This window comes from Wallemia mellicola (assembly GCF_000263375.1).
Source record: "Wallemia mellicola CBS 633.66 unplaced genomic scaffold WALSEscaffold_11, whole genome shotgun sequence".
Taxonomy (NCBI): Eukaryota; Fungi; Basidiomycota; class Wallemiomycetes; order Wallemiales; family Wallemiaceae; genus Wallemia; species Wallemia mellicola.
Genome location: NW_006531968.1, coordinates 156,144 through 182,525, shown reverse-complemented (window position 1 = coordinate 182,525; position 26,382 = coordinate 156,144). Strand labels below are relative to the sequence as shown.

At 39.7% G+C, this 26,382-nt stretch overlaps 10 protein-coding genes across 10 annotated transcripts; 4 read left to right on the top strand and 6 right to left on the bottom strand.

Moving 5' to 3' along the window:
• Positions 1 to 116: 116 nt before the first annotated feature.
• WALSEDRAFT_60526 (hypothetical protein) lies at positions 117 to 7,533 on the top strand. Its single transcript, XM_006958610.1, has 7 exons — positions 117 to 1,413; positions 1,463 to 1,794; positions 1,844 to 4,168; positions 4,213 to 5,651; positions 5,698 to 7,270; positions 7,320 to 7,411; positions 7,459 to 7,533. The coding sequence occupies exons 1-7, from the start codon at positions 252 to 254 to the stop codon at positions 7,481 to 7,483; spliced, it is 6,948 nt and encodes a 2,315-aa protein (XP_006958672.1). The 5' UTR covers positions 117 to 251; the 3' UTR covers positions 7,484 to 7,533.
• WALSEDRAFT_69174 (hypothetical protein) lies at positions 7,506 to 8,837 on the bottom strand (the record flags this gene model as incomplete). Its single annotated transcript, XM_006958609.1, has 5 exons — positions 7,506 to 7,669; positions 7,717 to 7,909; positions 7,956 to 8,152; positions 8,199 to 8,757; positions 8,803 to 8,837. The coding sequence occupies 5 exons, from the start codon at positions 8,835 to 8,837 to the stop codon at positions 7,556 to 7,558; spliced, it is 1,098 nt and encodes a 365-aa protein (XP_006958671.1). The 3' UTR covers positions 7,506 to 7,555.
• A 45-nt stretch (positions 8,838 to 8,882) lies between these two features.
• Positions 8,883 to 11,015, top strand: WALSEDRAFT_69173 (hypothetical protein). The gene is made up of 6 exons (XM_006958608.1): positions 8,883 to 9,082; positions 9,127 to 9,231; positions 9,277 to 9,376; positions 9,426 to 10,187; positions 10,235 to 10,929; positions 10,977 to 11,015. Exons 1-5 carry the CDS (start codon positions 9,021 to 9,023, stop codon positions 10,664 to 10,666), a joined length of 1,461 nt encoding a protein of 486 aa, XP_006958670.1. The 5' UTR covers positions 8,883 to 9,020; the 3' UTR covers positions 10,667 to 10,929; positions 10,977 to 11,015.
• On the bottom strand, positions 10,806 to 13,008 carry AIP1 (WD40 repeat-like protein; the record flags this gene model as incomplete). Its single annotated transcript, XM_006958607.1, has 9 exons — positions 10,806 to 10,925; positions 10,972 to 11,029; positions 11,075 to 11,202; positions 11,248 to 12,330; positions 12,376 to 12,502; positions 12,552 to 12,727; positions 12,779 to 12,793; positions 12,840 to 12,946; positions 12,993 to 13,008. 9 exons carry the CDS (start codon positions 13,006 to 13,008, stop codon positions 10,806 to 10,808), a joined length of 1,830 nt encoding a protein of 609 aa, XP_006958669.1.
• A 114-nt stretch (positions 13,009 to 13,122) lies between these two features.
• On the top strand, positions 13,123 to 15,729 carry WALSEDRAFT_60523 (hypothetical protein). The gene is made up of 3 exons (XM_006958606.1): positions 13,123 to 13,447; positions 13,489 to 14,974; positions 15,019 to 15,729. The coding sequence occupies exons 1-3, from the start codon at positions 13,184 to 13,186 to the stop codon at positions 15,690 to 15,692; spliced, it is 2,424 nt and encodes an 807-aa protein (XP_006958668.1). The 5' UTR covers positions 13,123 to 13,183; the 3' UTR covers positions 15,693 to 15,729.
• Positions 15,730 to 15,733: 4 nt separating this feature from the next.
• Positions 15,734 to 16,851, bottom strand: GldB (Aldo/keto reductase). Its single transcript, XM_006958605.1, has 2 exons — positions 15,926 to 16,851; positions 15,734 to 15,879 (listed from the first exon to the last, which is right to left on the bottom strand). Exons 1-2 carry the CDS (start codon positions 16,761 to 16,763, stop codon positions 15,752 to 15,754), a joined length of 966 nt encoding a protein of 321 aa, XP_006958667.1. The 5' UTR covers positions 16,764 to 16,851; the 3' UTR covers positions 15,734 to 15,751.
• A 63-nt stretch (positions 16,852 to 16,914) lies between these two features.
• WALSEDRAFT_64578 (hypothetical protein) lies at positions 16,915 to 18,974 on the bottom strand (the record flags this gene model as incomplete). Its single annotated transcript, XM_006958604.1, has 4 exons — positions 16,915 to 17,076; positions 17,125 to 17,228; positions 18,272 to 18,732; positions 18,781 to 18,974. 4 exons carry the CDS (start codon positions 18,972 to 18,974, stop codon positions 16,915 to 16,917), a joined length of 921 nt encoding a protein of 306 aa, XP_006958666.1.
• A 191-nt stretch (positions 18,975 to 19,165) lies between these two features.
• Positions 19,166 to 20,470, bottom strand: WALSEDRAFT_28944 (hypothetical protein; the record flags this gene model as incomplete). Its single annotated transcript, XM_006958603.1, has 2 exons — positions 19,166 to 19,906; positions 19,958 to 20,470. 2 exons carry the CDS (start codon positions 20,468 to 20,470, stop codon positions 19,166 to 19,168), a joined length of 1,254 nt encoding a protein of 417 aa, XP_006958665.1.
• A 322-nt stretch (positions 20,471 to 20,792) lies between these two features.
• On the top strand, positions 20,793 to 24,065 carry WALSEDRAFT_69170 (hypothetical protein). Its single transcript, XM_006958602.1, has 2 exons — positions 20,793 to 20,879; positions 20,923 to 24,065. The coding sequence occupies exons 1-2, from the start codon at positions 20,822 to 20,824 to the stop codon at positions 21,954 to 21,956; spliced, it is 1,092 nt and encodes a 363-aa protein (XP_006958664.1). The 5' UTR covers positions 20,793 to 20,821; the 3' UTR covers positions 21,957 to 24,065.
• WALSEDRAFT_57633 (hypothetical protein) lies at positions 20,931 to 26,236 on the bottom strand (the record flags this gene model as incomplete). Its single annotated transcript, XM_006958601.1, has 20 exons — positions 20,931 to 22,185; positions 22,235 to 22,330; positions 22,377 to 22,488; positions 22,534 to 22,623; positions 22,669 to 22,780; positions 22,808 to 22,878; positions 22,907 to 22,950; positions 22,992 to 23,390; positions 23,437 to 23,569; positions 23,618 to 23,654; positions 23,703 to 23,717; positions 23,761 to 23,975; positions 24,021 to 24,147; positions 24,173 to 24,638; positions 24,685 to 25,126; positions 25,229 to 25,292; positions 25,341 to 25,439; positions 25,585 to 25,665; positions 25,711 to 26,060; positions 26,110 to 26,236. 20 exons carry the CDS (start codon positions 26,234 to 26,236, stop codon positions 21,990 to 21,992), a joined length of 3,276 nt encoding a protein of 1,091 aa, XP_006958663.1. The 3' UTR covers positions 20,931 to 21,989.
• Positions 26,237 to 26,382: the final 146 nt, after the last annotated feature.

Genomic DNA, 26,382 nt, shown 5'->3' with positions numbered 1-26,382 from the left:
TGAATGCTCTACTCACACATATGCTACAATCCACTTCTTCTTCTCCTTTACTCGAAGAATCTATTGCTATTTCGATCTCTGAAGCTATCAAATCTCCAAACCTTACTTTACACTCGCGCACTCACGTTAGTTTTTCATTCTTGGTAAACTACTCTATCGATAACCCTCAGTCAAATACGTCTGCAAGCATCACCATAAGGGTTTTGATTTCCGCTATACATCACATCAGAGATCCTGCCGCATTGAAGCCAATGTCTGACGTCGTTGTATCAGCACTCGAAACTCAAACACAATCAAAGGAAAGAAATGGAAGCATCTCAATTGCAATGCGTTTTGCTCAAGTCCTCTTGGGTGTTCGTAAAGCTACACGTGTTGATGATGGCTCAAGAAGAGCCATCTTTAAGTTGCTCCTCAGCCTTATATCTAGCAAGTCACTCGAGGGTGTTATCTTCATCCATTACTTGCAGCTGTTGGCCACCGCTCTCTGCGCAGGTAAACTTGAAGATCTCTTGAGTCCAGGTATACAAGTTTTGGATAAGGTGTTTGCCCATTCAGACAAATGGAGTGTTTTAGGTTTCTGCATGGCTTTGTCAGAACTACAGTGGAGCGGTATAGAGCAATTCGTTCTCCCACCTCTCTCCAAGACATCATTTGCAGACCATCAATATGAGTTGTTCACTTTGTTGGCTACACTTGCTGAGCGTTCACAACTACCAATAGCTTCAACAGTTGCACACCAGAGATTCCAGTCTTTTTTCAGATCCCTAAATAAAGAACTTGAAAAATGCGTCAAGGAGTCCGTCGACCGTATCATCAATGGTTTTTCTGAAGATAGCGATATTGATTTATTGTCTAACATCGCAATACTCGTTCACGCAAATGTTGGCATTGAAGCTAAACAATATTCCGATGATATCTTTAGGCTTTTTGATCATCTTACGAGCAATATCGAGGAGACAGTCCAAGATGAATTCTCCAAAACCCCTTACAATAAAGTCTGGTTGACTTCTATATCGATATCTATCATCTCAAAGCTCGGCAAAGAGGATCTAGTTCGAGAACGCATCAACAGTATTGTATTGAGATATTCCAACTACTCAATCATAGTTAAGGCGCTTTCACAATTATGTGAACAAGGAAATAAACCGACGTTGTCTTCTGAAGCAGTTGATAAGTTGAGGGTAAATATTTTGACGTACTCCACGGAATTGAGAGTATCATCGCTCAAATTGCTCAGTCAGCTTAGAGGTGACTTTGACAGCATATACGAGAAATGTTATGAAGTAGAAGGCGTCCCACTGACTGTTCAATCATCACGCGATCGTAACATGACGCTAAGAAGAGTTGGTCAACATCTATTGGCTGCGGATGCCACTGAAGAGTCTAGGAAAGTTGGTGCTATGTTTATGCTTTGTGAGTACTAGTATCTGTTCCATCTGTCAAACATACTAACTATTTTCAGCTCAATTCAAGGTGAACTTCCGTCCAATTTACGAACAGGCGTCTGATTCACTTGGTGAATTGATGGGTGCACATACCAAACTTCTTTGGCCAATATTTTTACCTGAACTTGAACATGCGGCTGGCGCTACCCAAAGAAGCAACACAAGCACCCAGGCACCATCATGGATGACTAGTGACGATGTATTCAAGATTAGTGATCAGGGTGTCATGATTTCAGCTGATTACGTTACCGACGATTCAACATTCAGATGTACAAATCTAGACAAGTGGGTCAAGGGTCTGCAAATTGCATTCAATGATCTTAGCAAACCAGTGAAGAGATCGGTAAACGTACGTATTTGAACTTGTTTTAAAATTACAATATCTGACAATTGTCTAGGCACAGAAGGCTCTAGATAGATTTGACATCAACAACTACGAGGAACTCCTTCTTGAAACGCTCTCAAAATGTAGTAACGTGGCTGAAAAGAACACCAAAACTCTCAACGTTCTCTTCATGAAATTCACTGACAGGGAGAATGCAGACCTTGATGATGATGAAGAAGGTATTAAAGAACGCCAATCATTAAAGACCCTTAAAGGCAGATTAGTCAGCTGGTTGAAGCTCTACGCAACTTTCAACAATCCTAAGGCGATGTATAAGTCGACTGAAATGTGGAATCTCTTCTTAGACTTTTTAAGCAAGGGTGACAACAACATTCAACTTAAATCACTTGAATGCATTTTAACATGGAAAGACGTCTCGATAAACACTTACGAAGAAACTCTCAAGAACCTCCTTAATGAGAGCAACTTTAGAGATGAATTGATAAACTTTTCGCTCAATATTGAATCACAGGCGATTAGTCCTGGTCATCGTGAGGGTCTTATACCTATAGTAATTAGATTACTTTATGGTGTTATGACTTGGAGAAAAGGCAGAAGCTCAGGAAATCAAGGCTCAAGTGTACGCAGAATAGCTGTGCTCACTGCACTTAGTGGTTGTCTACCACAGGAACTATCCACACTGATAGATTTGATGACGGTATCACTTAAAGATGCAAGACCTACTATCACTCAAAATAGTGTTCAATTGAAAGATCTTGATACGCCACCTGCGGGTAAACGTCAAATTGGTTACCTCAGTTTGCTCGAAGATCTTCTTAAGTATATGGGCAAATCGTTAGTGGATTACTGGCCAACTCTTCTCGGTATTACTGTCGAGTTGATACATGATTCACAAAGACGCATCTCATCTATGAAAGATTCACAGATGGATGTTGATGGAGAACCATCCCAAGAGGATAGTCAAGTAGCTCAGCATACTCCACTCCGAAATGTCAGAATATTAGGTTTGAAGAGACTCGGAGACTTCTTTAGAGTCCCTTCAGTAGAATTTAATTTTGAGCCGTATCTTAAATCATCATTCGAATCCTTCATTGCCCCAAGAATTGACTTGCTTTCAATTGAAAATACTCAAGCACCATCATCTCTTTTGGAACTCTTCGCTATTTGGTCAGATTCACCACTTTATTTACCATATTTGCAGAAGTTTGACCAAAGATTATTGTCAAAAGTGTTTGAAATTATTACTGCAAACAATGTCAAACCGGCTGTTGTACTCAGAGTTTTCGATATCGTTGACAATATCATCCAAGTTTCAGAGTTTGAGGATACAAATGACGAAACTGATGAAAGTATTGCCTTAAGGAAGCTCGTCAGGGAACAAGTTCTCAAACCAAACGTCCACTCCCTTTTGGTTTCGCTCTCTGACAGATTTGATAAGTTCAGCGTTGGCTTAAACAAGGGTAATGCAAATGCCAAGGATGATATAGCTAAACGTCAAATTGGCATTCTTAGCAATATTTCTAAATACATCGATGATCAGTATCAAGCTAGGAGAGTACTAGACCTTCTCCAACCTTTATTGAGACAATCACATAAGGTTGTAAATGAGAAGATTAAAACAAATTTGTTGTCTATCTACAGTAATCTCTTGAAATTAGTACCAGATTTTAGTGACATATCCTCAGAATTCCACATCAAGAATTATAACCTCTTCGTATCACTCTTCTCACTTCTGAGATCACGTCAAGCTAGAAATGGTCTCATTGATATCATGGAAGTCTTCACAAGTGTCGACAAATCTTTCAAAACTACATACGGTATTATATCTGCACTGAATAGTTGGTCGACTAAGCGCATCGGTGAACCAGATTTCGACAAGCGTTTGGCTGCATTTGGCAAAGTTGAAGATCAAGCATATGACTGGAAAAAGAGAGATTGGTTGGCAATCCTCCACAACATGCTTTTCTTCATTGGTGATCCTGAGGAATTATCCATTAGATCTTCTGCTAGCAGCGTCATGAGAAAGTTTGTCCAGGTTGTCAGCGAAAGTCAAGAAGACGAACTCGAGGAAACGCTCCTCAGGATGCTTTACCCAGGTTTACGTAGAATATTGAAAACTAAATTTGAGTTGGTTAGAATAGAAATCATCTCAGTTATTGCCAGAGCTGTTGAGAAATGCGATAACATTTCAACATTCACTCAAATGCGTCCATTGTTAATGGATGGTGATGAAGAGGCTAACTTCTTTAATAATGTTCATCACTTCCAAGTACATAGACGTTCTAGAGCATTACAGCGTTTAGGTGATTTCGCAAGTAAGGGTATTTTACCAAATGACGCACTTGTTAAAGTTTTCATACCGATTATCGGTCATTTCGTAAGTAACGCATACATAGAGAGTGCAAGGCTGATGAATTTTAGGTATCTGGTGCTACTGATAAGAAGGACCATAATCTCACAACTGATGCTATCAGAACACTCGGTCAATGCTCCAGCAAGCTCGGTTGGAGCGCTTACAACAATCTCGTTAGATCTTACTTGAAACTCGCAAAAGCAAAAGATAGCAACGAGAAGGTTTACATCAGAGCTACTATGTCGATTTTGGAGCATTTCCATTTCAACATGTCAGAAGACGTTGAGAAAGAAACTGCTGAGAAGAGTGACGATGAGGGAGAAGAGGAGAGTGATGATGAGGATCTCGCTATACAGCAAGGTGCAAGTGCTGCTAAGGTTTCTGAGGCAGTTACGAATCGATTACTCCCACTCTTGCTTAAATACTTAGAACAGAAAGATGAAACTGAAGCAAGTATTCGTATCCCAATCGCAGCTGGATATGTTCGTGTCGCACTCTTCTTACCTGCCGAAACTAGAGACATGGAAGTCAACCGATTGATCACTGTCTTGGCTCAAGTATTCAAGAGTAAAGACAGCGATACGCGTGTACTAGCAAGAGAGGTATTATGCAAAATCAGCACAATTGTTGGACCTGATTACCTACCATCTATCATTACTGCCCTCAAAGAAGCACTCACGCGAGGCGCACAACTTCACGTTTTGTCGTACACCGTCCACTCTGTTATACTACACCTAATTGAGTCTGAGGCAGGAAAATATGACAACCTTGATCTCGTTTCACAGGACGTTATTGCTATTATTACTGAAACTATCTTCGGTAGATCAGCAAAGGATGCTCAGAATGAAGAATGGAAAACACAAACGAAAGAAGTCAAATCAGCTAAGAACAAGTCATTGGATACCTACCAGATTTTAGCTAGATTATGTTCCCCTTCGAAGATGCCAGTCCTACTTCTTCCGGTTAGAGATATGATCACAGTCACTGAATCAGCAAAGACAATTCTTGCCGTTGACGAAGTTTTGCGCAGGGTTAGTTTAGGTGTCATATCGAACAAACAATTCAGTCCAACGGATATTCTGTCATTGTGTTATTCGCTTATTGCTCAAAAGAGTAAATTTGCAACGCCGTCAGAGAAGAAAGGCAGGAAGAAGGAAAATGTAAAAGAGGGTGCTATTGTTCAATTGAAGAGAGATGTTCGTCAAGAAAAGAATTACTTTGAGAATAATTCCCATAAGTTCATTAACCTCGGTTTGGATCTCTTCAATACCTCTTTCAAGCGTTCCCAATTTGATTTCAAGAATACAGACCATCTCGCAAGAATGGATCCATTGGTATCAGCTATTGGTAATGTTCTATTCTCATCAAACACTGATACTGTTATTCTCGGTTTGAGGTCGACTTCGAACATTGCCAGGGCACCTTTACCATCTATAGATAAAAGTTTGGGTGTTTTCGTCAAGCGTATTTTTGCTTTATTAGACGATTGCGGTGGTACTCAATCAGAGTGAGTTCATTTTCTTGAATATAACTTTTTCTAACCAAATCGAAAGGCTTGCTCAAACTACTTTACGTGCTTTATCGGTCATCCTTCGGGAAGTCAAAACAGCTACTATTAAAGAGGAGCAATTGAAGCATCTCCTCGTTCTCATTAAACCAGATTTGGAGGAACACGACCGTCAACACACCTTATTCACACTCCTCAAGTCAATTATTAATAGGAAATTGATTGTGCCAGAGATTTACGAAATAATGGAGAGAGTATCAGAGGTTATGGTAACCAATCAATCATCTCAAGTTAGGGAAATCTGTAGAAATATCTACTTACAATTCTTACTTGATTATCCACAAGGAAAAGCTAGAGTCAAGAAGGTGTTTGAATTCCTCGCGAAGAACTTAAGCTATGTTTACGAATCTGGTAGATTATCAGTCATGGAATTGCTTTCTGTTATCATTCAGAAATTCGATCCTGATAACTTGAGAAACAACTCGGATATCGTCTTCCTTGCTTTGGTTATGGTTTTAGCGAATGATGATTCTGCAACATGCAAAGAAAGTGCTAGTGCGATTATCAAAAGTATCCTTGGAGTTTATGATAAGAGCGGTAGAGATAAAGTGGCCGCGATGATGCATAGCTGGGCACATCAAGTGCAACAACCTAGCCTACAGAGATTATCAGCGCAAGTTAGTGGTATTTTCGTCGATGCTCTCGACAGTACCGTTGGAAAAGCTTATCTTCCAGATATGTTATCTGATATGATGCAATTGCTCAAAGTTGATGAGTGGCAAGTTGTTTACCATTCGCTTAACTCGCTCCTTAAGGTTATCACGACTTATCCAGAAACCGTTGGCGAGATTGATTGGGTATCCATAGTTGAAATTCTCAATTATCAACATGTTTGGGTTCGTTACCAAACTTCTAAACTCATCAATTCCTTGTTCACTATCAAGAAACCATTTACTCCTAAATTGGGCAAAGATGGCATCTTATCATTGGAAAGTATGGTAGAGCTAGCTAGGAAGTTCTCCTTTGAGCTTAGGTCTAAACATTTGGATAACGATATCGCGCACCAAGTTGTCAAGAATCTCATCTTCATTTCAAGATGTTTCGCAACTGTACCAATTGAAATAAAGAACGAAAAGAAGGAAGAGGATGACGAGGAGATCGCTGAGAAAGCTGCTGAGGAAGAAGAAGGTGATGAGGAGGAAGTATCCGCTGAAGAGAGCTGGAAACGTGATCCATTGGGCTGGTTATTCAGGAAACTATCCTATCAATCCAGATTGTCATTTTTCAAGCGTTCATTTGAGGATAATATGCAAGAAAAGAAATTGTGGATCATGCAACCAACTTTCATCTGCCATTGGATGGGTTACATGGTCAACACTCTCGATAGTGATAGAATTACCATGTATATTTACCAACTTCTTCATCCACTTGTTAGAATTACAGGTGATGAGAATATCAAAAAGGACAACGAGTTGGATGAATTGCAAAATCTTGCTCAAGAGGTTATGAGTATGATTCAGAGCAAGGTTGATAATACACTCTATCTCCGTGTTTACCAGGCTATCAAGCAACGTGTTGTTGCTGTTAGAGATGAACGTAAATTCGCACGTAAACAGAATGTGAGTATTTCTTGGATTACCACCTAATAATGACTAATCATTACAATAGGTGATAAAAAACCCACAACTTGCAGCTCATCAGAAGAGTAAGAGATCTGCAGCGAAAGTTGACTCGAAGAAGAGGAAGAATAAGCATTTTGCGTGAGTATTCACCGTTTACTTTGTTAAAAAACTAACAAACATTTTAGATCACAAAAAAGGACTGTTACTTAAAGTCAATTAATTTATTGTTTTTATATAGATCTTATTACATAAGTTATAATAATACAACAGTGGGATTGGTAATTACTGTGTTCTCAGTCTATACAACAAATCCTGGATAAGGCGAGGTGCTGATCCATGAAGTTCCGCAGCTTCGATAGCGTCATCGATAACTACCTTTTCCGGTGCATTACGCAGCTATAAGCTATCAATATGTGTTTCTATTAGAATTAATGATAACGCACCTCTGCTCCTACAAACCTCCTAGTTTGTGGGTTAAAGTTTAAGAAAAGTGTGCACTTAGGATGCATATTCTCCAGAAATTTTCCTTTGAGATCCTTACGTGCATCGTATTCTATTTCTAGAGTTGCTGGTTCAGGTGTATTGACGTTTAAGATACCAATTAGGTTTGAATATACTTCACGCGCAGCATCAAGCCTTTTAATGCATGAGCGACATATTATCGCATTAAACCTCAACTCACCATGTGTTTAAATCTTCTATACCATCCTCAACGTCTTCCTTCGCGCGTTTAGCATCTTCTCCCATTCTCTTCGCGGCTGATAACTCTGGTTGCAATCTCTCGTCTTGGTCAGTAAGTGTTTTGATTTCCTCTGTCAACTGGCTACGTTCAAGTGCTTGCTGTTCTTTAATATCAGAGAGGTTCTGCATTTCAATAATCTAGATTCTGTTAGGTATGGACGTACTTCATGAATATTGAACATACCTGATCATCAAGAATTTCTTGCGCAACAGCGGGTGTTAATCTTTGCTCTGGTGGATGCGTGGCTCTCAATTTGGCCAACTCGAGCTGCATTTCTTGGATTTCGCTGAGAAGTTCATTAGCAGAGGACAACTCTTGAGTGTAGTTGTCATGTTCTTCTGCTACCACCTGTACGAGTTCTTCTAAGTTCTGAGTTTTCTTATCAGTAGCCTCTTTTGCCTGTTTGAGTAGCTGTTTGTCTTGCTTATTTGATTCCTCTAAGATCGCGTTATCTTCTGGTGTTATAAGCGGTGGTTGAGTAGAGAGAATCTTCTTCAGGAAGTTTTCTTTTGTTTGCTGCTCTACATACTTAAACTTGAGCTTTCCGAAGTAGTCAACACTCTGAAGTAACTCAGATTCGAAAGAGAGTGGATCTGTAGGTAATTGCTGTATGGACTGGTTTGAGCTAAATGAAGTAGAGTCGTCTACCTTCTTATTTAAGAAATCGTCTTTCAACTTCTCATTAAATTGTTGCTTTATCGTATCTAAATAGAGTTGACGATTGTTTGATGTCTCTATTAATCTAATAATGAATTAATATAAAACAAAAAGGCTTTAAAAGTCTCACTTTTTTGTATTTTCCACTAAATCGCTATCTGACATTCTACGCGTTTTGATAGTCTTCAACCAACGCGTAAATAATGTCAAAGTTAAACGAAATATTAAATCGGATTTCAAGTCAATCGAATGAAATTTTAGAAATAAACAAGAAACCAAAACCAGTCAAGCAGTCCTGGACAGTTAAAGCCGCGCTTGGATATATCGACATATTGGATTACTTGAGGGATGCTGATACAACTGAAGTTAAACTGTTTAAATCACAGCAATTGGATACTTCTGTCAAATCTGTGAACACTTTTGATGATGATCAATTCAGTAGTAAACTCATTAGAAGAACGATTGAAGCACCGACGCCATTACGCGTTAGACCTCAAACAGGAAAGGAATACGATATTGAAGTTTTACTTAATGCAGCTTCAAAGTTGATAGATGAATAGTACGTATTTGATTTCCACTCAGCTCAAAACTAACCGATATTCAGTCGTCCACTACCACGCACAAAGCAGCATATCCGAAACCTTAGAAAACAATTCCAAGAAGTAGAAGAGCGTATGCAAAACTATCAAAATATCATTGATTCAGTCCGTATCAGCGCGTTTTTTTGGTGTCTTCTACTAACGTTTATATTAGCCACTTGATAGCAAAATGGAAGACCTTCCTGAGCGTCAGCAGTTACAGAATGATAGCGCTTCCCCGCAGGAACTAATACGAGTACAGACAGAAGAGGTTAAGAAGATGCAAGCCAAAGTGATTGCACTGAAGAAACGCAAAGAAGTATTGAGTGCAACCGTAAAGGCTCAAAAACTGGAAGCCCAGGTAAAATCTACATCTAGGCAAGCACCCCCAACACCAATTCAACTTCCTTTGCGACAAATGAAAGAAATACAAAAGAGAGCAAACACACCACGCAAACCGAAGTTGGCTACCGATCAACGTGAAGCAGAGATAATGAAAGGCTTACCGCAAGATGATGAAGATGATTCATTTAAACTTGGTAATGAAAACACTTTGAATCAATCAACATTATTGGGTAATACATCAGATGAAATGAATCTAATGCCGTCCACACCTACTTTACCTAGCGGCGGTGGAAGTGATATGTTTATGAACATGGATACACCACAGCCCCAGTCACATGCACCACCTAAACAGCCCCAATTTGAATTTGAAGATGAACCTGAGAGTATTGATTTGACAATGCGTAAACCAACTCCACCAAGCTCACCTGAATTTGATCCACCACCTAAATTCAAGGATATTGAGAAAGCTGCCTCGACTACGCCGATGGCTACACCTAAAGAGAAGACACCAATTCCTGAAGCACCATCGGCAATACCAGAACGAGATACTACTCCTATGATTGAAACAACTCCAGAAATTGAAGCAGCTATAGTGAGTTATGAACTTCGTCTTTTGCATCTGATACTTACGATATCCAGAAATTGATATGGAACGGCTTCGGTGATGTGGTTAAACCAAAAGATGCGACATCAGAAAGTATGGACACGCCTCATGTTGATAGAATGGTTCAGCTATTGAGAGATGCTATCGAAATTGTTCCCGCAGCCTCACAACAGAACGAACCTGGATCACCAACTCACTCAATCTTGAGTATAGCATCATCACTTACGAACGCTAAGGAATTAAACAACCCTCAAACAGCCACAAGTGCAGCGTTACTACTGAAGTTGTTGACAACCTCTGAGAACAGACTGTCTATGCAAGAAGCCAAAGATCATCTTGGATTACTCATCCAGTCGAAAGGATGGCCAAGCGAATTACCAACTAAGTCCATCTACGCGTTAGTCGGTAAACGTCTCATCAAGCTGGATAGGAAGGGTGCATCTGCCACACTCAGATTCAACATCTAACATATCCTCTTCCATAATGTACAAATAATTCTGGATTTCCTCCTATCTCTCATTTAATCTATTGTATTAAAAAGCATCAAAAGAAGACAGTATGCATAGATATTTACTTTCTCCCCTCTGGTATCATACGTATCATACCTTATTTGAGATCTTTGAGGTCGACGTCGTAAGTGCGGATATTGCCGTCGGCTCCTGCCACAGCTATCGATTTAGCATCTGATGTCCATACTCCACCGATGAGACCGCCTGCTGCTACGTTCTAACAAGTCATTAGATATGCGTCATGTTGTTATATCAATATCTACCTTAATTGAAATATTGCGTGAAGGCTTCTCGATTGAGTAGAAGTAGATGTTAGTATCACTGTAATGTGTTAATAGAAAAACTTCTGTTATCAGAGATACCTACAGAGATGTGGTCATTGCCACTTGGGAGTCTGCTGTCCATTCAATAGAAGTAATTCTAGCTGTGTGGAATGCCCATGAGCTAGTCTTGACCTCGCCAGCGCGATCATAGACGGTTATCTTGCCATTGTTCTAGCAATGCATTAGCGACATTAGGAATCAACGAGATCATCATACCTCTCCAACAGCAATGAATTCACCACTAGGTGAAAAAGAGATAGCTGTGATTTCAGATCTACCTCTTTCGAGTGTTTTGGTTTCTTTACCTAAAACACCATTGGTGAACTCAAGAAGATGAACTTTACCTGTTTCGTCACCAACTGCAACTAAATCCTTGTCAAGGGTTATTGCACTTGGTGTGTACTTAACAGTTGTGGACTTCTTTGGAGCCTCACCACCTTGCTTGTACTCAACGATATCAATTGTGTCGTTAATGCAGGTTACCAAAGCGTAGTTTTCGTCTGCTGCCAGACCCTTAGCAAAGGCAGAGAGTGGGACACTAAGCGTGGTAGTGTTTGACAAAGCTGTATCAACAGCGCGAAGTTTGTCGTCAAATCCGACCGTAAGTGCACCAATGTCTTTGGAAATGCCCTTGGTGAACAATTTTGTGACTGATTTACCTGAGCCGCCCTCAATAGGCTTACATTCTCCTCCCTCTTTAGTGAATGAGCGAAGGTTACCGTCAAATGAACCACTAATTAAAGATGATTCAGTTTGCGCAAATGCTGTAATTGCACGCGTGGCACCGTGAATTTCTCCCTTGGTGATACTATCTTTATTGCTGACGTCGATCTCGTTAAGCGTTCCATTGACACCCAATGAAATGACCTTTTCGGAATTTGCTGGCCAGACTACACCGACTTGTTGGTTATCAATTCCTTGGCCAATTTCATATGAGAGGAGCTCGTTGTAAGTGTTTGCGCACCATACTTTGACGTACCTGTCGGCTGAGGTTGTTACAAACTTGCTGGAGTCGCTGGCCCAAGCAACGCCGTAGATTGAACCTGAGTGGGCCTTCAGTGATTCGTGTATGATATCACCCGATGAAGCATCAAAGACAAACAATGAGCCATCTGAACCGACACTAACGAATTTGGAATCGTCTGGGGAGAATCTAACATCTTGAACAAACTTTGTATGCTTTTTGATTGTCTTGACGAATTTGTAAGGTGTGCCATGGTAGAATACCAACGTAGAGTCGTCAGATGCAGTGACAGCTCTGAATGGACGCTTGTTGCGTATTGCTACGGCATTTCCTGGCTGTCTCTATGTCAAAAGCGGCTTCAAATTGATAAATTGACAAACCTTTGAGTGGCCTGTAATTTCACCGCAATTTGTACCGCTGTCCATCATAAATGCTCTACCAAAGCTATCTCTACCCTCACCAATTGCAATAATACGTTGAGAATCACCATCCCAATCGAGATCGTTGCTGTGTATTATGAGATCATTGATCTTGTAGATGAAATAAAACGCCTTACATTCTACCTGAAGTTACTTTCACTTCAGATTTCAATACTTTGTCTTCACCGACGATATCCCAGACGCGTACAGTACCGGTGACGTCTCCAGAAGCGCAGTAGAAACCAGATGGAGAAATACGGGCTACTGTGACTGGCTGTATGTGCCCCTGGTATACGAATGATTTTGAAGGGTTCTAGGTCGATGATATCAGTGCACGTATAAAGTGTTGAATATCGCTATTTACCTTTAAATCGCGTATCTGAGAGATGTTATTGAGAGTATTATAATAATAGCATATCACTCACGATAACAGATCTACCGTTAGCGTATACAAGCTTCTCACCCTTTGCATCGACTGCGAGCTTCGTAGCACTGCCTCTCTCGCTGTATGGGTTGATCGGATGTGTATCTTCTATAAAATAACGTTAAAATGGAAAACACGGTTCTTGTTTACTTACTTAATGAGATGGACATGATGATTGAAGAGATGGAAGAGAGATCTATCTGATTTGATAGAGATATAGTGTAATAGTTAGATATATAAACTCAAATTACTTATATCTGTTAGTATATCTTTAAATTCATACCATCATTATCTCACAATTGGAAATCACGCTACACGGCACAGACGCGCTATTCTATCGTAGAAATGGATAATCAACCATTTGAAACAGTTTTAGGCAAACTCCAGTTCATTGATATCAACGATCACTCATATGATAGCATTATTACTATAAAGTTTTGGTTCTTAAACTTAAAAGCTGCAGAGGAGGGCAACGATCTAGTAACAGAAAATAAACTAGACATTTTGGAAGTTGTCTCAGATCTATATCCTGACTTTGCGTTGCCTGCAATGTACTATGTCATGTGTATTAGAGAAACATTTCGTCAAAGAACTAGTCGATTACCCGTCGTAAGTGGAATCATATAGTCTAATCAAAACTAACAAACCAGACTCCAGAAATATTAGAAATACACCACGATATAGAGGCTGAGAAACTTGAAAGATCAAGACAAAGCTCCCTAAACTGGATGAATAACGCATTTATAAATGATTCACAACCTGATCTTTCATTCGTAGAGCAGTTGGTGAATGACTATGAGGGTTTCTATAGACAGCGTCCGCTCATTCCTCAGTTACCTCGCACTTTCCATCGTACATCTGACCGTCAGAGAAAGGTAGAGGTCGATAAAAGGTTGAGATTCATTGAGCAGTTCATTGAGCAGAATGAAGACAAAGTAGACAAAGTCGAAACCAGGCATATCCTTCGAAATAGTCTTGAGCAGAATGAAAATAGAGAAGATCTAATTAAATCTAAACCTGCTCTTAGAAATAGTCAGAGGAACGAAAGCCAAGAAGAAAAAAAGGAAAGAGCTTTAAAAGATTATATGTTGACCAATGACTTCAGTGAGCATCATGACATCATTATTTCTCTCAAATCTCGTAGCATTTCGACGGAACATCTAAACGCCTCTGAATACCTCGTTCATGTAGGGAAAGAGTATGCTGATCGAGTTCGTAAATCTTATCAAACACAACTTTGGCAAAATGATTCTAATATAATTCTATCGATAGATTCCTGGAAGTTGAAAGATTCAAAACACGATATAATGACAATACATTCAACACCATTAGGCACTGATGAAAGCAGATTGGTACATACCTGCATGAAAGATGGTCGAAATGATATTTTGAATTCTATTTCTCGTCCCAGTAAAGCAAACGTTACTACTCTCGTAGTAGATCATTCATCTTCGTTTCCTTATGTGAAACATTCGTATGATATTCTCTTGCAAGACGTACTCTCGGCATATAATTCAGCATTCGTTGCTTGTCTATCAGCTGCAAAGTTAGATGGTGTCGTCGATACATTGATCAAACTGGTAAAAACACTTCATAAATCAAAGCTTATAAATCATGTTCTGAAGAAGTTACTCGAGGTTCGGAAACAAGACTTACCTAAAAAACCATCCCACTGGCGGTATTTTGGTGTTTTTCATTCAGCAACGCAAGTATTACATGTATTAGAAACTATTTTAATGATTGGCGAGAGTAAATCCGCGAAAGTTAGGCAGATTTTCGATAATAAAATTGGTCAATTGTTAAAAGCCAATCTCGAGAAGTTCATCTTAGGCTTGCACTTTATTACCAGAGTGTTCTCACCGTTCGATTTCGGTTTTGAAATGCTCGAAAGTCCCAAACTTCGACTTGATCAAGTGCATACTCTCTACTGTTGGACGATCCAAACCATGGCAGACTTGATGCGTTCTCAATCTAAGCTCGAGTTGACGTGGTCGTTTGATGCTCCTTTGATTTTGTCAGCTTTTGCTGAGAACTATAGGTGGTTAAGAACCATCAACAACGTGAAAACATCAATAAATCCACCTTTTAATACACAGGATATTGATTTACACTGGTTAGCGTTATTCCTTAATCCTAGTAAGTGTCAAGTAATGAAATATATAAATAGTTAACCTCAATAGATATGCAATTGTCTGATTTCCAAGCACCATTCGCAGATGATCTTACAAGATCACTACGCGGAAGATTGAGTCCTTCGTCTTCATCGAACTATTTCTTTTCAATATCTGAAGCAATTAAGAACATGTATATCGCAACGCATCAAAACATCAGTAATGAAGATACAGCTAACGTACAGTATACAATTAATTCAGATTTATACCGATACATAAGCAAAAGTGGAGAGTTCGCTAGATCTGAAGGCACTGATCCTTTCGTATGGTGGTCCGAACCATCAAGGTCTAAAAGCCCGTTAGCATTCGTTGGTGCGCAGCTCCTTGGTACAAGACCTACCACGATGACAGCAAAGAGATACAACAACACGTTGAGATGGTCGATAGACGAACCATCAGAGACTGCAGATTCTGACTCTATCTGCGAAAAATTATTGCTCCGAGAGTACTTCAACGATGAAGAGAACGTTCCGGATATATCAGGTGATTTCTCTACCGCCGAACGCACACAATTTATACCTACCACTGTTCTGGATGCCAAGGTCAATATTTCAAAAGGAAATGGAACAGATTATACATTAGAGCATACGTCTACTGACTTCGAACCATCCAAATTGCTTGAAGAAGTTGCAGTAGAATTATGTATGAACACAGATTATATTGAGACATTTTTGGAACCTTAACCTTATTTGTTTAGATTTGTAATATTCAGTGTTGTATAAAATATATTTACAATCAGAAGCTAAACTTCGTCGCTGAAGATGTCCACTCCCCAACTTGCGCTTGGGTCTACGATACGGTTGGTAGGTGTTTTATAGGCTTCTTCTTGTAGTGCGTCAAATACGTCCTGTGGGAATTGTATATTCATCGCTGTGATGATATTAGACTAGAAATTGCGACAGAAAATCAAACTAACCTTCTAAGTTTTCTTGGAGATGCTGTTTATTGGTTGATCTTGGTAATGGATTTATGCCACGCTTCAAATGCCAGGCTAAAATGAGTTGAGTAGGAGAGACATTAAGCTTGTTGGATAACTCGACTATCAGTGGTTCTTTGCTATAGCTTGCCTGCTTCGCGTCAGAACCAAGCGGAGAGTACGCCTGGGTTAAGATATCATTCTCCTGGTTGAACTTAACCAAATCTGGCTGTGAACAGTGAAGATTGATTTCCACTTGATTAACTACTGGCTTTTCCTTCGCAAAACCAAGCAAATTCTTAGTCTTACCGATAGAAAAGTTACTAACACCGATTTGACGAACTTTACCCTCTTTGACGAGATTCTCGAGCGCTTCCCAAGTATGCTGGAGGTTTTCCATCGCTTCTCTGTCAATAACAGGAAGCTGCTTTCCATCCCTCTTCACAGGCATTTTGTCGAGCTTCTTCTCAGGATTTGAGAAGGCAACTGGCCAGTGTAAGAGGAGGAGATCCATATAAGGTGTCTTGAGCTTCTTTAAAGAATCTTCTGCACTTGCTTTAACCATTGTCGGATCCCAGAAACTGTTCCATGTCTTGGACGTCAGCCAGAGGTGTTTCCTGTCAATTCCCTTCTTTTCAAGAACCTCACCGACAATGTCTTCATTTCCGTAAGCAAATGCACCGTCTACGTGTCTATATCCGAGGTCGAGCGCGTTGCTCACAGTTTCTGCAGTTTGCTCGCGCGGGACCTTCCATAAGCCAAACCCAATTGAGTTTATTACGGATCCGTTTGCTAGTCTAAAATTCTTAGGAAGTAATAGTGGTGATCTTGCCGTCATTGTAGTAATATAACCTGTTCACAATACGAGAATGGATAAGAGTGCATTACGTCATTTCAAAACTAAAAAAATCAAAGATATAAAATCGTTAGGATACACATATGCATAATATTTATTGGTTTGCGTGAATCATAACAAATTTAAGCTTGAGCTACTGACGGGCATCCTCTTCGACCCATTCTCTGTCCTGTGAATTATCGGTGAGGAATTCCCCAAGGTCGTCGTCGTTTGCCTCGTCTTCGTCAAAAAGATGTTCGAGCGCTTTCGCTGCTCTAGATCCAGCTGGCGGATACCAGTCTTTTTTGTTTGATGGCTGTGGACTTCGTTAGCCTTACGGAAGGTAGACAAAACAATGACACACGTTGGCTTCCATAGTTTCGTCAAACAGCGCATATCCTTTAAAGCTTTCAGTATTATCTGAGCTCATAGTTGTAGTGATGGTTTCTGTTGAGAAAATCGCACCTGCTGACACAGATAAGTCTCGTGGTTATGATATAAAACTTGTCTCTTATTGCTACGTATTGAGCTATTTGCTTTTTGATTACTGTTTGGGTGATAGGTAGTGTAGAAACCGTATGCGTTTTCTGAACCTTACTCCAAATTTTCATTTCACACGAAACACTTTTCGCCCGAAATATAGCGACATCGATTGAACAGGTGGCAGAAATCAAGCGTGATTTTTATAAGTGAAAAACTGCGTATTTGTATAATGTTATTGGACTTAAGCTACAAAAATTTTCCCCCTTGATACAGAAAAATGACAAACACTCACAGATACATTTTATAATACATTCAGAAGTTGTTATGCTAAGCTAATCCACTTAGTATTTCACCTCCTCATATAGTTGTAGTTTCTTGGACGTTTTCGTCAAATATCTGGGAAGGAGACGCGACAGGTAGTGTGGGTCTTTTGGGGTTATAGCATATCTCAAATTGTACCAGCTGTGCTTTAAGTTTACAGCTACTAGCTATTTCTCAATCATTGTCTAGATCTTTTCTGGTATTTCCGGAGGTTCTGTTCAATTTATGGATGTAATATCAGATCGGTTTAGACAGTCCCTACGAAAAGCGAATGTCCTTTAAGTTATAGGGCGCGCTCTGGGAGATGTATCATATGTAGCTGCTGAGGCTCTCGTTGGTTTTAATAGTAAGATAATTTGGTGAAAACTACCATCCCTGTATGTTTCAAATATGTTCAGGAACGGAGAACGAATAAATCTACTATTCACAATATCTATATTCAAAGGCTTGATTGAGAAACTTAAATACTCCCATACTTCTCTTTACTTTAGATTTGTATGGTTTCTTAATTTACATTATGCGGCGTTTCAATAATTTATCACACAATTTAGATGTACCATAAAGGGTAATATAAAACAAAAAGAACAAATACATGAAAATACATCAATACATTAAGAGTTCATTAGTAATACATTATTAATCCATCATATTCGTAATTCGTCCGAAATGAAAAAAGCTTGACGAGATACGCAACCGCTCTTCCTTACTTGTTACTCTCCGTAAGGTACCAAACCTATCGGCATAAAGAACGCGTAGTCTATCATAGCTGCTACCTTTCTCCCATTTAACTGCTATTCCTCGCAAAGGCAAACTAGCAAGCTTTGCGATGATAGGTTCCATATCTTGCTCGTATTTGCTTTGCTGCTCAAACACTACCGCAAATATCTCTAGACTTGGTAATTTCAATATTATCTCATCTAATATTAACCTGTCGCGATGTATGTCATTTGAGGAGTATAACCTTAATGTTAACCCTTTCAAAGTGTTTGAAGCAGGGATAAATTCTGTTAATGAAAGGTCCCCAAATGGTCTTGCAACTAAAGCATTGCTAAAGTTCTCCATTTCACGACTAATAAACCGTAGATCTATTTCTAAGAACTGTAATTGATCCATACTTGCTATCTCATTTGGTAGTTTTACTGTATATTCGCAATCTACAGTTAGCTTTCTGTAGATTATGTTAGACATGACGTTTGATTATGACGTTTACACATACTTTACATTCTCGATTACCCTAGGTGATTTTAATATTGATATACCATCTTTATCAAATTTAGAAACAACCAAAGTCTCTAATACAGTTATGCTGCTAATTGACGTAAATTGTTTGATTAGAGTGAGATTGCGGATGTCTTCATGTGCCAGATATGTTATTATCTCAGCAATAATCTCGTATGGTAAACTTATCATGATAGTGAATGATCAGCCTTTGTGAACGTTAAATGACCTCATCATTTTCCGTTTATGGGAATAGCGGACATTAACAAAAGTGGGCTGCATCGCCGATCCAAGACAAAGTCAAGACTATAATGCAATTAAGTGGGAATGCACTCTAATGGTTTTATTTAATAAAAAATATAGTTGTTGCGTGGTATATTTGCCTAAAAAGATAATTCTTCATTTGCGTTATGGCCAAATCTACCAATATCTAGGTGACACTTCGGGATTAAATTTGTCAGAATGCATTGAATTTGTATTGTTAAACCACACTCAATTGCAACCAACTCATTTATTGAGCTAATTTCTGATGTGTCTCGCCTAGTCTGGACGAAATTAAGTAAGGCCACATCCGTTATGTCTTTCTTGAAAGATATCTTGAGAGCTCTCAAACGTGGCCAGAAGAGATCAAACATGCCACTGTTGAACGCGTCGGTAAAGGTTGTTGGTGGAACTCTACTCAGATCTAATATTTCTAGCTTGTTAAGTTTGGCGAAGAAGCTAGAATGGATTGTGTCAGGATACCTCAAAATAATAAGGCTTCCTTCAAGTGAAAAGTAAATCACATCCGCACAGAGCGTGGGTCTGTGGAGCTCGAGATCATAATTCTTTATACTGACTCGTCTTAAGACAGGTGACTTGAAGTATTGCAGCAAAAAAGGACTTGTGTTGTCAAGATGAATGGTGTGTAATAACGGAAACATGAAGTTGTTTTCGTCGTGATCATAATCTCGTGGACCTAACATCAGACCGATGTTGGCGCCTGTAATGTAAAGAGTTTTCAGAGCCTGCATTTTGGGAACTTCTATACCGAGGAAATACCTCAAATGATGGGCATCCAGGTTAGAAAACTGACGAAAGTCCAGCGTAAGATGTTTGATCTTCCAAAAATTAGCTGTTATACTCTATAAAATTTTCAGTGTTATGCTTCATCGCAAAATCATATCATTACTAACCGGTATTGGAATGACAGACTCCAATGTGAGCGAAACGCCAGCTACGTGGCTGACTATATCGGTTGGAATGCATAATCGATGTCCGTCCTTGGATACTAACTTGAGATGTTCGATATTCACATTATGCGATGAGGTCTCAAAATTCCTATACTCTGGACCAAGAGTAGGTTGAGTGTTGGTTACTAACGTAAGCCAGGAAACTGATCTATCGTGGAAAATGCTTAGTAACTTGCAAAATATAAAATAGTCACTCTCTAAATTCAAGTTGCTGATTCTATTATTTGAATGTCTCAAATTTCTGTAAAAGTGTCCTGGGAAAATTGGTGGCCATTTAGTGTTCCTAAGTTTAAAAGTAAAACTAGAAAATGCTTTAGGGTATACCAACAAAGACCCCCTCCAGTGTCTATTTAGAGATAGCATGTATCCCACATTACTTTCATGATGGTTAATTATCAGGATATCGACTATCGTGTAGATAATATCAGGGTATAAATTGCTAGCTTTATGAGCCATCGTTTTTTTGAAGAGGAAAATTCCTCTGATTGTATTATATGTAAGAACAATGGTGAACTTTATGATGAAGTTTCTTTGTCATAAGGCGATGTACTATGATTTATGATTATACATGCATAATGTAGCGCAAATATATCAACTATACCCAAAATAATAGATGTTTTCCTGTATCTGCGCAATTTTGTTTCTACTTCACAAATAAGTCGATCTGAGGTAAACTACAAACAAAGCCAGTCTAAGAAAGAGAAAAAGAAAGAAGATTCAAGATAAATCTTCATCCTAAAGTGTATTAAGTATGCACCTCTCATAAGTCTATGCTCTTGTTCAAAACGGCCACGGCCAAGTGTCGTAATGACCTCACAGAATTACACAAGCGACGCTATAGAGTCGAGGGTTACACCAGGTGCAGGTAAGTTTTTATTGACGGATATACCACAGACTAATAATATTAGGCATTGGTGTATTCTCCAAACGTCAACTCGAAGCAGATGAGAAGCTATACCAGACAAACGATGAATACTTTAGCGTAATTTACAGAAGATATTGGAAGGAAGTATGCGCTTCTTGTTACAACTACGATAGAGGAATAGACTGGAAAGTGAAAGAGAATAACATAGGGCTTGCCTTCTGTACAGAGGACTGCCGGAATACTTTTATGAGTAAACTTGATGATGATATGCGAGTATTTCTCGCTAAAGTCGAAGAGTACGCAAGGAAACGCAAGCAGGTCAGGGAAATACCTGACCTGGAAGACGATATCATTCCGGATAAAAGAATTATAGAAGAATCCTGGAATGATTCTCAACATACTCTATTGGATATCGTTGACGTAATTAACTCTGAGAAAATTAATAAACGTCAGCGGAAATTCATAAATGAAATCCAAGCCGCTGGTTTGCAAGCGTATGATGAAGATAGTGAGGCAGATATAGATAGTATCAAGAATCTAACCAGTTATATATTGACAAATATTCAATCGCCGTCTACAGTTGCACAAACGCTCGAGTTAAGTACTACACTAGAGCCTTATACGCTCAGTAGAATGTTAGATCAACAGGTCAATCACTATTTGGCGATAGTTACCCTCTTGCCACCATCATTGTCGAGATTTGCATTAGCTGCGCCATCGATTGCAAAAATACTGGCTGTTGATCGTTCGAACAGTTTTGGTATATGGAGCGGAAGCTCAGATAAAGCCTCCGCACAATCAGAAGAGCGCAGTGAACTACTAGGTTCAATGCTCGTGCCTTCTCTCTCACGTTTCAATCACTCTTGCTCTCCTACAGTCTCAAAGTCGCGTTATAGAAAAACATGGACATTCTCTACAACTAACACCGTAAACAAGGATTCTGAACTTTTCATCACTTATCTAGGTGGTGATGAAAGTATGTTGAAGGTGGAGGACCGCCGTCAGCGTTTAATGAATGGATGGGGATTTGTTTGTGAATGCTCAAAGTGCACTAAAGAATCAAACAAATCGGATTAATGTACTGCAATTAATTTATTACTTGTAATCATTTCACTCATGGGATAAAATTTCATCAACTAGATATTCTCTGATTGCACTCGAGTTATTGTTGTGGGCGTAAGCTTCTTCAATATCCCATTCAAGGAATCTCCTAGTGATATCCTGAGCAACTAACAGCTCGTCTGTAGGGTCCTCATCGAGTGTATCTGTAGCTACTTCATCTAGTGTGTTCGATAAGTAAAGTTGTCTGCACGTCATTAAATATTCTTCATTGAGATCATCAAATCATTACCTACGATATGTGTCTGGCTTTATCGACAATATCAATAGGTATGTTGTTTGACAATGCACAGTCAAATGCTCCAGAGTCTTCGCTGAGTTCCAATTCCAACCTGGCTCTTTGATCAGAGGGCACAACACTAGATATATTTATCTCACTTATGCAGGTGCGTTAATGTTGTATTGCCTTCGTCATTCTTGCTTATTTTTACACGCATATGTGTAATAACTACCGATGCAGCCAGTTTGATATAAGAATTTTCCCATAGATCTTGATGAATTCTAATTAAGTGCACTTATAATTTAATATCCTCACCATTGAAATGTGTAGTAGCAATTATGAATGGACAATTTTCACCTCTTCTCATCAAGTAATTGATACTTGCTGCAAATATACCAGCGCCATCTATTTTGAGTGTAAAATTGCTAGACAGAATAGATGCAGACAAACCAGAAGGCAGGGTACCCTTTCCAAACTCGTCCCACAAAACGAGTGAACGGCCAGTGGCATTACGCATCGCGTGTGTGACCTGAGCCAAGTCGATCATGAAAGCTGACTGCATCTGGAGGGGTTTTTAGATAATCCTCACTGCTTCTAGATGTTTACTTTTGATGATGATTCTCTGCACATTACACGTGTGAACACTACCATATGAAAACACTAGTTTGTAGGACACTAACCCGCTTACATTTATCAATGATGCCAATCGTTGCAGACTCAGCTGGAACATAACTAAAATGTCAGCTAAATAGCCAGAACTTGATGTAACATACCACCCAATTTGAGCCAGTATCACAATCAAACCTACTTGTTTGAGGTACACACTCTTACCACTGCCATTAGCACCTGTGATTATCATCGTAGAGTGAGCGATATCCTGCATCTTATTCTGAACGACATTAGACAAAGTTCCGCTGCGCTGTTTATTCGGCGTCATCGGGACTACTGCACTGAAAGGCGTTATTTTTCTACTTTCAATAATATCGATATCATCGTCGATTTTAACCCTCATCTCGAGGGATTTCTTGAGATGGGTGTCATTCTGTACGAAAGTCCTCACACAGAGCTCCTGGAGAGGATGCCGACCATTCGATATGCGTATCATAGGATTGTCCGTCATGAGTGGCTTGCTGAACCCATGTACTTCGCTAACGCGTGTCATAGCAAGTAATCTATGGAGGTTGAGACGAAAATACATTGATAGTGAAGTTTACAAACACATCTAATTCGGAAATATTCTCCGCCATTATTGACAACTCATTAGAGTAACCAAGGACATGCTGCGTAAGCTCGTATATAATTTCTGTTTCCCGGTCTGCGATAAGTGTTGCCATATCACCCAGATGGTAGTCTATGCATCGACTGTCATGGAAATCTTCCACAATGTGCTCTTATTCACCTAATTCGCGCATCCTGTCTGACTTGAAATAAAGCGTCTGCGGGAATTTGGTTACGAACGCAGGTCAAATCATTGCAGACTGTACCATTTCTGTCATGAACTACATACTAAGGTCACGAACCAAAGGGTTGATACCATCTTACCTGATATTCCCAGGCGATTTCAGCACCTATCATGTCCCTGTCTTCAATATTCTCATACCCATTATTAACAATATCAAGAGCTATTAAATACCCGATTTGAGGGAAATATACGACATTAATCTCGTTTGCTATATTCGACGGTGTTTCTTCGTGTATTTCTTGAGCTACTTGCACTAAGAAACTGTCTAGTTCATTAAATTGCTGGCGAAGATTGTCTTAATTATCAGTCAGTTAACAAGTGATAGAGGACCTTTGCTCACCAAGCTCATCATCCAATCCAGTGGTAATTATCAGTCGGTGTTCCGCTTTTGAGTCATTGAAATCAATAGTAGATGTGATGACATTTTTGACAGTGTGACAAATATTTATGTCAAATGCTTTGAGTATCTGATATCTAAGTCATTGAACTAACTGGGTTTATGGTACCCACATCTGTTATCAACTGCTTCGACTCTAAAGCAGCAAGTGCAGCTATACCTTCGTAGAGCTCCTCCGTGAGAATTACTAGATTCACCAAACACTTGAAGGACCTTATACTTGTTTTACCACTTTTCATAGAATTCAGTACGTGCATGACATTCACTCCCTTGCCGACTTTGGAGAGACTCATTCGCATATCGTTCACAGCGCTGACATTTTGAGGGTGTATCAGTATAGCTATTGCGTCGAGTCTGTCATTGATATTACTTATGTCACAGCTCGGTTGTCTTAATCTCCTCTGTAAAAGTTGAGTACCGACGTGGGTTTTTGTTTCAGAAAGGAGATTGAAGAGTGACAGGCCCTCTTTGCTATTGTTGGAATGTATGGATGCATGCTGCTCACTAGAAAATACGCTGAGGGCCATTAGCGCATCATTGTCGATCTGCATTACTTTATCACTATGGTAATTGAGACCAGTTACAAGTACGCAACGGTAAGGCTCACATCTGCCATGTCTCTAAACCAGACAAGTCGAGATCTTCAACGCGACAGCTCGCTGATGTGATGGTAGTAGCAGAGTCCTGAGCTATATGACGTTGAAGCACCAGAATAAGACATCCTATAGCTCCTATTGATAGCCTGTAGTTAAAATTGATAAAGCCTGAAAGGTACATCTCCTTAAGTCGGCTATCCATTGTATCACTTTCCATTTGGCCCAAGGGATCCACCCACGATGGCTGTGAAGTGCTATCTAAGTGACTGTCGCTGCCGATGCTCAATTGTAATATGCGAGATTTAGAGCTTTCGTATGAGAACTCCTTCCAAGGTGCTAGTTGAAGCAGAGCATCTGGCTTTACGTTCGCGATAAATAACTTGATAACTTTTATGAACCCATCTGGTACTGTCAAGGAGCAGTAAATCTCGTTTGGCTGGAGTTGATGCAATACTAAAACCAATCAGTAACGTCATCGGCGGGATATCTCCTGACTGCTCATCGCGAGATCGTAATTCGGACTATCTGATGTGTCCTGCATCACGTATATCTTACGTGTCAATGTATCGAAGTATGCAGCTGCCAACTTGTCCTTGTTTAGGTTGAAAGTGACTGTTATCTGAGGGGGAGAGATGAGAGGATATAGACGGAAACGAAACAAATATACCTTTTCTATGACAATATTATCCACTTCTGTATCGACGTGTGATATCTCCGATGGTGTATCTCTGTCATAGCTCCCGTATCTCTCGTATCTCTGATATCTCTGGGATGACATGATGGTCGCGTATGAGCAAGATGTGAATTAATACAAAATAAATAAATATACAACATTACTGAACTTCTAAGTGGTATATAGCTTATTGTTCGTTGCTTGGGCTGCTCGCTTGCTTCTTGTTCAATTCTTCTACCTCAGTCGCAGTGAGGAATCTACCACCAGCACCTCTAGGACGTCTCTTAGCATGTCTATGTCTCGATTCGTGGAGGTATGGCTGGATAAGTCGTTAAATTATGACGTAGAATGAAGGAAGACATACTTTTCTCTCCTTCGAAATCCTATTGAGCTCTTCGAGACGCTGTCTAGTTTGCCTCCTCTTGAGTATTCTATGGTACTGCTTAGCGTTCACGTAAAGTGGCTCTTCATCGCCCGTTTTGTCGAGAAATTCTTCGTTGAGGGGGACAGCAACTGGCTCTTCAACTTGATGGCTGTAGAGCGTGTTATCCTCTACCTGTTCATACTCCGCTTCGTATGATTCATCCTGATCATCTTGATAGCCTGCGCTGGAGTCATCTTTGTTGTCTTCGTTGTAGTCGAAATCTCTATCCTGTACGGAATCGCCGTTTGAGCTGATTTCTTCCGGCAATAGAGAGCGTAATGTTGGTAGTTCTATAGTCGAGTTAATATACCTTCACGATTGCTATTCAGGATAACGGACCATTGTAGTTTTGTCCGCCGATTACAGGCAGACCAGTGTATGCACTATTCTGTGGCCTTTGGGCGTAGACAGCGTACAAGTCCCCAGTTGTGAGGTCATCGAAATTGTTGCCTGCAGCCAAGCTCATGATAGTATTTGATCAAGATAACGATCAGAGAGAAAAAGTATTCGCTGATTTCGTCCGAAGTAATCCATATAACAAAAATACGCGATAATTATTTTTTTCTCTCTACTTATTTCGCTGGCATATCAAACACCTTTAAAGTACTCTTT

Bases quoted from the DNA above. Each gene is read 5' to 3' on its own strand.
- WALSEDRAFT_60526 (XM_006958610.1), top strand. From the start codon at position 252: ATGTCTGACGTCGTTGTATCAGCACTCGAAACTCAAACACAATCAAAG. The intron at 1,414-1,462 runs GTGAGTACTAGT...AACTATTTTCAG, and splicing joins TGGTGCTATGTTTATGCTTT to CTCAATTCAAGGTGAACTTC. The intron at 1,795-1,843 runs GTACGTATTTGA...ACAATTGTCTAG, and splicing joins CAGTGAAGAGATCGGTAAAC to GCACAGAAGGCTCTAGATAG.
- WALSEDRAFT_69173 (XM_006958608.1), top strand. From the start codon at position 9,021: ATGCTGATACAACTGAAGTTAAACTGTTTAAATCACAGCAATTGGATA. The intron at 9,377-9,425 runs GTCCGTATCAGC...CGTTTATATTAG, and splicing joins ATCAAAATATCATTGATTCA to CCACTTGATAGCAAAATGGA. The intron at 10,188-10,234 runs GTGAGTTATGAA...TACGATATCCAG, and splicing joins CAGAAATTGAAGCAGCTATA to AAATTGATATGGAACGGCTT.
- WALSEDRAFT_60523 (XM_006958606.1), top strand. From the start codon at position 13,184: ATGGATAATCAACCATTTGAAACAGTTTTAGGCAAACTCCAGTTCATT. The intron at 13,448-13,488 runs GTAAGTGGAATC...CTAACAAACCAG, and splicing joins GAACTAGTCGATTACCCGTC to ACTCCAGAAATATTAGAAAT. The intron at 14,975-15,018 runs GTAAGTGTCAAG...TAACCTCAATAG, and splicing joins AGCGTTATTCCTTAATCCTA to ATATGCAATTGTCTGATTTC.
- GldB (XM_006958605.1), bottom strand. From the start codon at position 16,763: ATGACGGCAAGATCACCACTATTACTTCCTAAGAATTTTAGACTAGCA. The intron at 15,880-15,925 runs GTTAGTTTGATT...ATATCATCACAG, and splicing joins TCTCCAAGAAAACTTAGAAG to CGATGAATATACAATTCCCA.
- WALSEDRAFT_69170 (XM_006958602.1), top strand. From the start codon at position 20,822: ATGACCTCACAGAATTACACAAGCGACGCTATAGAGTCGAGGGTTACA. The intron at 20,880-20,922 runs GTAAGTTTTTAT...TAATAATATTAG, and splicing joins GAGGGTTACACCAGGTGCAG to GCATTGGTGTATTCTCCAAA.